Source organism: Manacus candei, unplaced genomic scaffold (genome assembly GCF_025592945.1).
Source record: "Manacus candei isolate 608988 ecotype Guabito, Panama unplaced genomic scaffold, ASM2559294v1 h1tg000014l, whole genome shotgun sequence".
NCBI lineage: Eukaryota > Metazoa > Chordata > Aves > Passeriformes > Pipridae > Manacus > Manacus candei.
Genome location: NW_026138062.1, coordinates 21,906,246 through 21,919,078, shown reverse-complemented (window position 1 = coordinate 21,919,078; position 12,833 = coordinate 21,906,246). Strand labels below are relative to the sequence as shown.

General features: G+C 40.7%; 1 protein-coding gene across 2 annotated transcripts in view; it reads left to right on the top strand.

Moving 5' to 3' along the window:
* Positions 1–12,833, top strand: part of TNFSF11 (TNF superfamily member 11) — a 46,815-nt gene that overhangs the window by 16,391 nt on the left and 17,591 nt on the right. The window contains exon 1 of one of the 2 annotated variants that reach the window (XM_051778743.1): positions 5,811–6,076. The exons of the other annotated variant lie outside the window; for it this stretch is intronic. Coding sequence (XP_051634703.1) covers positions 5,855–6,076 — 222 coding nt within the window. The 5' untranslated portion in view covers positions 5,811–5,854. Of the gene's footprint in view, positions 1–5,810; positions 6,077–12,833 lie in introns of those variants that run through there. 2 annotated transcript variants of the gene reach the window in all.

Here is a 12,833-nt window from a genome sequence, read left to right as displayed (position 1 = left end):
GACTTTATCCAATATCAGACCCCTATGATCAAAGTGCTTCACTGCCTGTGCTCCTGGGACGGATTATAATCACTAGGATGGACTCCCACTTGCCTTTTGACTCCATCTCAGGAGTCTCACAGCTCCATATGTCACCCATAACTTGGTCATGGAGTTTGGCTGAGGATGCTTGAAACTTAGGTGCTACAAAGAAATGTGCTATGACAGTCAAGTGATGCTAAAGAAATATTTTCTATTCAGAAATGTTTCAGCATATCCGGTTTTAAGAAATATGCAGAAAGTCCCTGTCCTGCAAAAGAGGCCTCGAGGTCATGTAATACTAATGTGTGAAAACTGTACAATACAGAAATAAATTGTGCAAATCCATATAAGGTAACTCCAAGCCTTCTTACAGGAGAAACCTGATCCAACACATATCAAAGTCCTGAAAAATGTATTCACCAATTTCTTTGAGCTTTTTAAGAGGCTCTGAGGGCTTTAACTACTGACAAGAGATGTAGGACTTTTTTTTCGGTTTTACCAAATCCAGAGAGACACAAACTGTTCTCTTACATATTGTCCAGTAATTCCCCCAACACCCTATTGCTGTCTTCAGTCTTAAAACAATGTAAGAACATCCCTACAATTTCATTTCATGTAATTTTTTCCTGAACAGGGAAAAAAAGCTACTTCTATTACCTTAAATTAAGGGTTTATACATAAACATAAAAGACTTCTATTTACACTAATTATTTCTGTTGAGATTTCAAAATCAGTGTCATTGTTTTGACCTTTGTCATACCCACTAGACTAGAAAGAAGCAGAATGGCAATTTGATGGAAAATTTAAATGACATTTTAATGCATATTTCCACTGTTTTAAAATACAGCAATTATTTCCTGGTACATCAGTTGCTGTTTCCCAGCCTTTTCTAGAATAGTATTTTAAATAAAAGTCTAAATTTTCAGTGAGGTGTTCGGTGTTATTGGTCATATTTTGTCATCCTTCTCATTACACTTACATATTTACTTATAATAAACACTATATAGCATGTGGAAGTGAAAAAAATTGTTTAAGTCCAACTCATGACAATTTTGAAGACTGCAGAATTTCATTTCCTCCTAACATGCATGGAAAACACCTCTGCCTATTTTCACTGCTTGCATCAAAACATCCGTATTCACACTCAGTAGATCAGAATTTCAGTACAGGATTTTCTTTACATCCCCTAAAGAGTCTGAGCTGTTCCTTGGAAACCCTACTGTATAAAATATGCTCAAAATTAATACATAATACATCTCAATTAAACATTTGTGTCAGGTCTAAAACAACCTTTTGCTGATGAAACAATTTTGCTGACAATATTTCAACCAATAGTAATACCAGGCATATTAGTTACAAATATTTGTCCACAGGAATAAAATCTTACTGGTGTAAGAATACAAACATGTTTAACTGCTTTACCAATATGGAATATTTCAGTTGCATAATCTGTCTCAAGGTAAAAAACACTGTCTTATTTGAAGTGAAGATCAGGAGAAGAACTTTTTGTGATTCTTCCTATATTGAAAGAGAAAAACTAAAACAAACAAAAAAAAAAAGAGTTTTTTTCCCCTTGATTTTTTACTTTGACCTGCAGACTTGTTGCTCTTTGACATTTTCAGATTTTTCAAGACTTTCAACATTGCAATGAGAATCGTTTAAATGAGAACTACTTTCAACACAGCCTTTTTATGTAAACACAGTTTCCTGTTTTGCTTCAAAGCAAAATGATGAAAAAAATCCTAGCACCTATGCACTCTTATCACAAGTAGGACATTTATGATCACCTCTTGTAATACAAGTATTTTGTAGACAATACTGAAGAGCTGTGTTCTGCTCAGGGGCCAAGAGTTCACATCATGTAGTAGTTACTTGCATCTACAGTGACATTATCTGCAAGCACAGAATCACAACAAGGTTCTAATGAAAGCCCATCCTTTACCATTTATAGAACCAGGACTTAGTTCATGGGAACTTTTATATATGTTAGTATTCCTCACACAATCCAAAGAATGCCACTTTTTTTAGAAGACAATTGTGTAAAGGAGATATTAGATAAAGCAGATTCATTTTCATGTAGATGAAGTATTCTTTGGGTCCAAAGCATACAGAAAATACAAATTGCTTTGAATTGCAATTAATTGTTTTAATCGGTCAGACATTTGAGAGAAAAGTGTTTTCTACTTTGGAAGCAGAGGGTGATCCCGACCCTGTTAAAAGTGTAAGTGGTGTGACAGAAGCTGAATGAGCAAAGGAAACAATAATTCCCATCAAAGATCAGCATGACTTGAGAAGTGGGGAAACTCAGAAGTCTTTCTCAATCTGATATGGAGTCTCGTATCTGATAGAGTTGCACATTTTAGTTCTCTGGCCCATGTTTGGTTTTGCAGAGTCCGTACTGCAAGCTTAGAGATGGGGGAGTTGTTTTGGGAATATAATTTTCCAATGTGTAACTGGGTGTTGCTGTTCTTTCCTAATTAGGTAGCACACAGTGATTGTTCGGTTTCACCCACAGAGTTCCCTAAGAGCAGTGAACGCATTGCACAATGCCTATGACATTTCAGGATTCTTATGTGTGGGATCTGTATATTTCGGTGGTTCTGTTGTAGCAGATGTTTATCATGAGGGCCTAGCAATATTTGGATAATTTTCCTGAGCAATCTGGCTCTAGCCACTATCTACTGGTCTGCCAAAATTTGCTTTCAGTGATGGAGCTCATGATAATAAGTATGATTTGAAGGGAAGGAGGGGTGTTTCTAGGAAAAATAATTTCAAGGTATGATTTTCTTCCAATGTAAGCTACAACTTGTTAACATTTTCCAGTATACATTTCTTGCATGTTGTAGTATACGATACCCAGTAGGGGATTATCTCTCTGTATTGCAGTAAGTTTGGATAAGGTTTAGGTGGCTTCTTCAAATATGTGATCCTAGTGGAGTGTCACTCTTGGATAAGCATCATCTGTAGCTTTGTGAGGGTGTGTCATGAGTGTTTTCCTCAGAGCAAACGAGGTGATGTCTGTGGGCTATATCAGTTTTTCTAGTGTGTTTTGGATAGCTGATGGTTTGTGGAAGGAGATGTGTTGGTCTGTGGATTTTCTGCATATGGTAGTTTGACAGTTGCTATTTTTTATGTTGACCTTGGTGTCTAGAAAGTTGATGCTGATGTAAGTTTTCCAGAGAGAGTTTGCTGGACAATTCTGGTTGCTGAATTTGTGGTAGAAGTCAATAAGGGAATCAAAGTTTTCAGTACAGATGTTATTTATGTACCTTAGTGTATCCTAGGAACCCATGTTGGTTTGGTGGGAAGATTAATCTTGTACTCGAGGTGTCTCCTGAAGAGCCTGATATCCTGGCGCTTGGATACAAGTACTTAGTTGCTTCTGTAATTTTGTGAGGATGAAATTGTTGCGGATGAAGATTAAATAGGTGGGCTTGACTATTAAATTATTAAATGTCAATAGATTGGCATATATAAGACGTCAGTTAGAAGGCTGATATCACTCAGGCATTGGGTCAGGCATAATGCTTCTCTGGTGTAGCATTGTAATGGTAATACTAAAGATGGGGCCAGTAAGAAGATAGTTTATGAAGCAGTGATCGTGGAGGAAGCATGTTTGTCTGGAGAAAGTTGTTTTCACAAAATATTTAAAGATGGTGTCTGCAGATCCTCATAGTTCATCAATGAAAGTCTCCTTTGGTTTCCTTCTGCAAGAATCTAAAAGAGTACCTTAAGGTGGCAGGAGTTAACACAATTTTTTCCTTCTTCATTAGGAAGAAATATAAACTCTATGGTGAAATGAGCAGATGTCTTTTTTGAGTTCCTTCTCATATAAAAGCATAAAAAAATCATCTGCTAGCATCACTGATATTATCCTTACTTCTCCTTTATCACTTGTTTAATAACTAATTGATGACTGGATTTTAAAAACTATGTAGACTCTTAAAACCCCCAGTTGTATCTTCCAAAAAATTATTTCTGAAAGAATTGTTATTGTAGGCCAATAAAAAATTGATTTAGGAATGCCCAGCTCATTATAATGTGAGATTATTTTCATGGTTATTTTAGAGGTGATGGTGGCTATTTTACCTTCATTTTGTTTTCAGAAAAGTTGAGACACACTTACAGGAACAATTCCTCTAATTGGACTACAGACCACAATGCTCCCAATGTTTCCGAGCATAAAAGTAAGCATTGAGAAAGAAGATATATGGGGAGCTATTCAAGGTTGGGGTATTTCTCCATGACTTCCTGGTGGGTGATGCTGGTATGCAGGTGCTGTCATCATCATTTCTCAGATGTCTCATTGTCGGCGAAGGAATTGCCATTGGACTATTTGGGTCCAATGCTAAATGATATCAGCTTGTTTTGATAGTAATTTGTTGCATGGTGGTTTGGTGAGTTTTAGTTTCCTTTAATTTGTTGGAGCACATAATTTTGTCTGGTTCAGCCAAACTCTTTGAGAGGTAAAGTTTATCATCTTCTTAGATTAGGCAGATCTAAACAGGATATTCTGTTATGTATCCAGAATAAAATTAGACCTTTTTCTACAGACAGATGACCTACAAGACAGATCTGTGTCATTCTCCCATGTTCTTTAAAGATTTAGCCATACTTCAACTCACTTGCTTTTGTGTCTGGACCATCTCCCTACTGAATTTTACAGGGCTGCAGACCTAATACACCTGCACTACCACTGCAATAAGCACTTTCATAGGAATTAAGAGAATGTTTTCCACAAAGTGAACTTGTCAGGCACATAAACTCTACCTACCAAAGAGATAGTAAATCCCAAAGTGTAGATAAACTGATGAGTCAAAGTCCAGACGGAGGAAAGCCTACTTGGAGGCAGGAAGGACTAGAGATGGGCAGACTTTAAATGAGTAAGTATACGAAGGTGACACTTGGCTTAAATGGAACCCCCAGAGGACCATAAGAAAGAAAGTGCCTACAAACTGTAGCGTGGCTTTATGAAGAAGAGGTTTTGGTATGGAATGCAAGCTGAGACATGGGAAGTGCTGTAAGATGTTCCTAACCAAGGGTTCAGAAACGCATCTGTAGCAGACTGGCTGCATGTGGGGAGATGGGGAGGCTCTGAGCTGGTTTCACCAGCAGCCACGTGCCAGCACACCTCTGCCGTTTCTTTACCCCATTCCTTTTACAAAACTGTGAACTAGGGGTGCCTCTTTTGGACGGTGCAAGTCAACACTTTTTGCGCTCATTTTAGCCTGGCCTGAGTGAGGAGGGAGCGAGACAGGGAGGAGTTGACAGGTCCTGAGGGCAAAGGGGCCAGGGGATGACTGATGGGACCCACTCGAGGTGCATGCTGATTCCAGGTACCTGGGAATTTAGAGGAAAAAGGACCTTCCAGATGCAACTAGGGGCTCAGAGAGGCCTCAGCTGACGGCGCTGCCTGGGTGCGATGCAAACCTGAGTGGGGAAAGGGTGAGAAGGGGGCAGGAGCCCGCGGAGGCAGGTCTGCCCGCGCTGCTCATTCATGGAGGAGGGGAGGAGCAGCGCCGACCGCGACCGCCAGGCGACCTGCCCGGCGAGGGGGGCAGGGACTCCGGGGGCAGGGGCGGGACAGACCCGGCCCGACCCGGGCCGGCAGGGGCCGGTCGGTGCTCGGGGAGGGGAGGCGAGGAGGGGGCGGCGGTGATGTGTGTGGCGACGGCGGGCGGGAGCAGGAGGAGGGCGGCAGGGGCGCGCCGCCCGGGGCTGATTGGCCGCCTAGTTTATAAGAGGTGCCTGGCCGGGGTTGTGGGGTTGTTTGCCGGCCCTGGGGAGCTCCGTGAAGTCGTCTGTGGAGCCGTCGGAGCGGAGCGGAGCTGCCATGCGGCGCGCCAGCCGAGACTACACCAAGTACTTGCGCGGCTCGGAGGAGCTGGGCAGCGGCGCCGCCCACGAGAGCGCCCCGCCACCGCCGCCGCCGCCGCCGCTGCCGGCACACCCGCACCCGCCGCCCGCCTCCCGCTCACTCCTGGCCGCCCTCGTCCTCCTGGGGCTAGGGCAGGTGGTCTGCAGCGTCGCCCTCTTCCTCTACTTCCGAGCTCAGGTAAGCGGCGCCTCCGCCGGCGCCCACGGGCGGCGGCGGGAGAGGGTGCGGGGGCCGGCGCGGGCGCTTCGCGCCGTGGGAAGTGAGACCGCCTCGCACCTTTCAGAAGAGGGGAAGGCACTCATGTCTGTCCGATTGAGGCGATTAAAAAGAAAAAAAAACAAACTCGGAGAACATATTTATCTGCTTCTGAAATTGGTCCAGCTTTGAGGGAGGTCGAGCTGAGGGATTGCCAGTGCCCTGCCCCGCCTGTGGTGTCCCTTGGTCACTGGAGATGCTCAGCCCGAGGTGTTCTAGATAGTGCTGTGGGTTGCGGATGCATGTTGGGGTACAGGGATTCTCAGCGGATATGAGGGGTGCCCGACTCGGGAAACAGCTTAATATTGATCCTTCACTTGAAGTCTTGCAGGGCTTTGGTTTTTGATGATTCGACTTTTCCACTGGAGAGGAGTTTGACAAGGTTGAGGTCTTTGGCTGCCATGAATGTTTCATCAGCAGGAGAAGTGTCTTTAAAGAAAGAAAGGGTCACCACGCAACACCTCTTGGGATGGTTTGTCTCTCAGGCTGTAGAGGGGCACCGCGGAGGAGCGGGATCAGTGCGCTCGCGGGCATCGGCTAGAGGTGCCCGCTGCAGCTCAGGAGCTTTTTCTGGGATTCTGGGGGTTTCTGGGAATCTGGGAGAGAGCTGCCCCTCACCTGCCAGGCCGCAAGCCCGACGGGGGATGCTTCAGAAGAGGCAGCGATGCGTGCAGAAAGGAGCACGGGGAGGTCTCGCTGTGGGGGGAGATAAGGTGATGAGCGGTTAGGGTTTCGGAGAGAAGAGGAGCCTGCTTCTTGGAAATAGCTCGGCTGCCTGGATTCTCTCGCTGCTGCATCTCTTACCCGCAAGGCTGAGCCCTTTCAGAGGAAGTGGGGAGCTGCCAGCTAGTTACTTCTCAGGGCTAGGTGTTAGATTTCTGCTTGGCTTTATTGTCGGATGCTAATTAGTTCTGTTAGTGTGGGTCTTACTGCCTTCATGGAAGTGGCACTTCTGTTGCGAGTACTTTTCATTTGAAGTCAGCAGAGAGTAGAAACCTGTTTCTTTCAGTTTACTTTCTAGGTAGAGGTGCTTGATCTTGATGTAGCAGGCTGGATTTCTTAACAAAGTGCACTCTGAAAACAAATGTTGCACAACTTAAACAGATAAATGACTATCAAATATACAGTAGCACTGCTGATCATTTAATAGGCAGACCATTTCTTATTTTCTCATCAACAATGGCTTTGTGTTTTCCATTTTTACAAAAATAAAATGGAACAGCAATACAGTACTTAGTTAATCATAACCTGTATACTTCAGAAGAGTGACATTTAATTTCTGGGACTCGTAAAATCCTAAAGCTGTTTGTTTGCTTCACAGTTAAATAAATAAATGCGTACTTCAACTTCTGACAGGGAGTGTTTTTCACTTCAGATGCTCATGAACTTGAAAAGACATTCTTGTCAAAACATAGTTCAGAGATGCACAGCTGTACATTGATTAGTGTCCTAGAGAGCCATTGCAATCAAAACAACTAATCAAAGTTATTAAGGCCCTTATTAAGGACTCTTTTTGATAAATGCATGCCAGTGCTTCACACGTGCCTAACAAAGGCTAAAAAGGAATATTTTTCTTCTGCTTCCTTGATTTAAAAAATTGCATCATCCAGCAATAATTCTGCATTTGGCAGCTTAATTCTCTTGCTGGTTTCTTGTTCCTGCAGATTTGGAGTAATACTGTTGAATAGAGTCCTTTGTAAACTTGATCTTCCAAAACATCTAAAAGAGGTGATCTAGCTCAATGTAGGCTTGACTGAAGTTGTTGCCTGAGAACTTTGTAATGGAGAAAATAGATTAATAGGTATACCTTTGAAGTAAGTATATAATTCACAATAATAAGATATAATAATCCATAGTTGTTCACCATTTCTAATTATGAAATAAGATAGATGAAAAAATATAGTAGGTCCTGCAAAATGTAATTCTGATTTCACACTCTTAGAGATTGTTTTATTTATACTGGACATGATTGGACCTCTTTCTTTTGAAAAGATTTCTGTCACGTTTGGTTGAATTAAGCTATCTCAATTTGGCCTTTTCAATGCAAATTTCAGCTATCTGAATTTGTACTTTAATAAGAGAACTTAAATTTTTTGGTTTATTTTGTTAAAATGATGAGAAGTTAGTAGTAGACGCTGTACATCAAAAGATTTGAATAGTTTGATTGGTGAATTAGCCAAATGTGAATTAGAAAGATTTGACTCTTTAGGCTGATATTAAGAAATTATACATTTTGTGAACTCTCTAAAACCCTACCTAGGAGTCTGAATAAACTCTGACTCAGTTTTACCATACACATTTTGTCTGTATTTGCATAAAATCATTTGGGCTGGATCATGACACAATATAAGCTGAGACAATAGTTGAGGTTTTGGTTTTTCCTTAGTTTTGTTTATTTTGTGGTTTGAGCGTTTGGAATTTCATAAGACACATAACGAAGACTGACACTAGGTTTTCACGGGTAAACACATGTTTGTGGACAAGAAATAAGGCAGTGCAATGCTAGTGAGACAATGAGCTGGTATGTTGAAAAAGAAAGAAAAAAACCCAAAAAACTGAATTTTACCCATAGTCTCATAATAGTCTTCTGAAATGTAAAAACACTAGGATGTTCTGACTTTGCTTTTTGGTCCATCCTGTGCAGTGTACTGAATCCAAGAAATTAAACAATATCAGATTTTATTGGTCTGGAGCATTTATTTTGCTTATAATTTATGAGGAATATTTGCTCATTATCTATAAAAATGCCATGAAAATTTAGTTAGAATGCTATGAAAATTTAGTTAAATACTCAGAACAGCTGGAAATCATCGCTCAATAGAGACTCATGCACAGCACAAGGTAAGAGAGCAAAGTGTTTTATTTAACTTCCACTGGTAAATGCTGAAGTATATCTCCAAAGGATTAGCTTTTAAGCTTTTATTTCTGACCCATTTTCTTAGTGCACTTATATCATAAAAGAGTACAAATTTCATCTAACACTGACTGAACCGGAGGGCAGTGGAACAAACTAGAAGTTCTCAAATCCAAATGTGGGGGCTGGGTGTCTAACTCCCATAGTTAAACATAGAACTCCAAGAGTATACATTTTTTCTATTTAAAAAAAAGGCTAGAAGTCAGATTTTTATTGTCATTTCATTCTGTATGTTTTTAGACAATTACCTTTCTAGACTTCAAGTTCTGCGAGCATGATAGAGCAGTGGCTAACAGAAAAAACAGCTTGACTGTGATTATTAGCATTTTTTTGGAAGCCTAGAGGAACCCCCTTTTAGTGCTTAAGAAAGATCATGGAGTGCAAAGGGATATTTGATAGTCTGGAAAGTGGCTTAAGTTTTGAAAATAACTACAAGTATAAATGTTAAAGGAATAAGTGTTTAATGTGATATTGTAATATCACATAATTGATGCAAAATTGAATAGTAAAGGTGGCTGGTATGTATTGTATCTTTTAAAGCCAGACTGAATCTTTTTACAGAAGAAAATTGGTTCTTAATTCTGTAATTTCATTTGACCTCACCCACTATGCTGGAGTTCATTTTATCTACCCTGAATCAGGTGAAAAGAGTACAGAAATGCAACTAGAATTATAAGAGGTGATGAAAATCAAGTGACAATGAACAGTCTGGTCTGACTTCAAGGTCAGACACAATGGATAGAAAAAAATAATCTAGACACTCCTCTCTTTAAATAGTTTAATTCCTCTAGGGCATTTAGGGTACTTAACATGTTATAAAGCTTTTTCCATTATTTTTGTTTTCATCTGGATGTTTCTTCCAAGTATTAGATCTTTAGGACTTTATGCTGAAGGTCTCTGCCCTGTAAGTTAGCAAAGTGCTTCCTGTAGATCATTCTGGTATTTCATAATCATTTTCTTGTTCTTTAGAAGTTCTTCTCAAAACATGTCCTTGAAAGTTTTTCTGTGCATCACTTTGTACCCACAGTTTTGATCTCAGTGCTTGGTAATGCTTGTTTGCTACCATGGCAGTTCAGAACACAGTCTTTGTAAAGATACAAGATGCAGAATTTCTGAGAATACCTTTTCAGACGAGAGAGTTAATTTTTGTAGTTAAATGAGGTGAAGACTGTGTATTCTTTGAAAAAGTTAAGGGCAACAGATAGGTTAGTCCCAAGATCAGAGTTTCATTTTATCAAACAGTAAATCTCTAGAGACTTGTACTTTTTGTCAGGATGGGCTGCACAGCTCTAAATTGCTGAAGATATCAGTTACAGTGTTTCCATTGAGCTTTCAGTCTTTTACCTCTCAGTGCAGAGATGCTGGCTTTCTGTTTTAGACCTTCAGCAGATAAACTATAATCTGAGCAAGTGACTCTGTACAATCTACCGTTACTATTCTGGCACAGTGTTGTGTGACACATTTGATGTGATTGTTGGTGGGTGATAGCTATAAGTCTATGCTGGCATGATTTGTCATGGTAGATGCTCAGGCCTTTACAAATTGCATAATATTTAGGCCGTAAAACCTAGTTTTCTTGTCTGCTTTTGTGCTTTGCATGTTTTCATAAATCCAAAACTGAGACAGTAGTCTGACTAGTAGAATTACTGATAAAAATTAGTATCTATTGGCAGTTATTTTCTGTAGCTTTCTATCTTCTATCCTGTGATCTGTGTGGAGGGGAAAAGGCTCAGGTGCCCAGATCCTGGTGGGGACCCTAATTCCCTCAGGTCTCTAACAATGCCAACATGAGAGGTTACATCTGAAATAATGGGTCCTATTTTGAGTCTCTCAGTACCATATCAGAGGCATATCAACAAACTGGAAAGAGTCCAGCAGAAGACCACAGTGATAGGTAGGGACCGTGATATATAAAAGAATGGAGAACTGTATTCTTTGAACCTAACAAAGAACAGACTAAAGTGAGGGAAGTTAATCACTGTTTTTAGCTGCCTAAAGACAGGCTCTTCAGAAGTGCTCAGCAAAAACAAGAGGCACAATCATAAATTGCAGCAAGGAGAATTGTAGCTGGGCATCAAACCCAGGGGTTTTTACACTCTAGAAGTGGTGAAGTTTTAGGATAGTTTACCCAGAGAGGTTGAAAGTCTCCATTGATGGAAATTCCCCAAAGCTTGTCTAGACAAGGCCTTAACCCACCTGACCTAAGTTACAAGTTGATCCTGCTTCAAGCAGGAGACTGGACTCCAAAGGTATCTTCCAACCCAAGTCATTCTGCATTAATTACCTTCTAGCAGCTATTGGTAAATTTTGTGCTTCTTATTTATTTATTTTAGTTTACCGTTGATTTTCTGAGTTCTGAATACTAGTGGAACATACTGTGAGAGATGCTTTTAGGTTGCAGTGTTCCAGTTGTTTAAAGTACTGCCTTCCTGCTATTTCATTCCTATGCCTATCCCTATACTGGCTCTGGTGCTCGTCTGACACCTGGAGTGAGTTATTTTTGAGGTGCTAATATTTCAGGAAATTAGGTCAGCAAAATTTCATCCCTGTTTATTAATTTAGAAGAGGAGACTGAAATTCAGGAATTAAATTCTGTGGTGAAGGTGGTGAGAGCACAGAGGTGCTGTTTTAGATCTGCTTAGGCAGTTAATGAATCTGCACTGCACTAGCTGACTTCAAAGGTATTAGTGTAGTTTTTAGCGCTTAATTCATAGAACTGCAGTGGCTGTACACAGATTTTCTTTTGGGCTTAGCTGTGTCAGGCCATCACAGGAGGATGTTACTGCCTCTAAGCCATTCTGTAACTCGTTGCTACCCCTTTGCTCAAAGCTGTGGCATATTCTGATGTTCAGGTGAACCTTTTATGACCTGTTTCATTCCAAAGCTGCAGGGGTGACTAGGACAGATAAACGGGGTCACAGGAGCTGGCATTGGTCGGAATGAATGAGGCAAACAGCTTCCATCTGGAGACTTCAGCAGAAGAATGGCAGCATTTGGTGCTGCTGTCTGTGCAACAAACGTTTCTCTGCTGTATGTGCCTGTTGGATGGCTGCCTGGCTGGCATAGACTTAAATTCAGCTCTGTAATCCTAACCTTATGCTTTTTGACTTGGTTATTTTTTGGGGTTAGGGAGTCAAATTTATGTTCCTGTGAACAAGTGATATAACATGTTTGATTCACTGTGGCTGCTCTGTGTTCTGCAAAACTTCCTTTTGATGTTCTATTTTGTTCAGCACGATGTTAAAGGAAACTGAACACGTCAGGCACTATCCATAAAGTCTTGGTATTCCTGCATTGGGATTACAAATAATGTATTACCTTTTGAAATTCTTGGGCAAAATTGTTTCTTCCACCTATTCAGAAAGGTAAATGTTCTTTAACAGGCCAGCTGATACAGTTAGAGAACTTAGACAAGAGTTTGGAGGCATAAACCCTATTTCAAACCTGAAGTAAAAGTCGAAAAAGTACAACTTTAGAACAACTGTTGAGAGTCTTAGGCCATCTCTGAAAGGTAGTGGTTAATATCTCTTGACTGTGAAGGATATGGAGTATGCGAAGAGAGGGTGAAATGGTTTAACCAGTATTTATGCAATTAAACTCTGCCAAGGTACAGTCCTAATTCTTGGAATATCCTTCCAATTTATCTAACTGATAGAATTCAGGGTTTTAAAGCATACTTGTTTCACTCATAAAGATTGCTAAAAATGTCTTGCAGATACTCTAAGCTAATCAGTCTTGATCCAATGAAGCAAAGGTGTTTTGCAA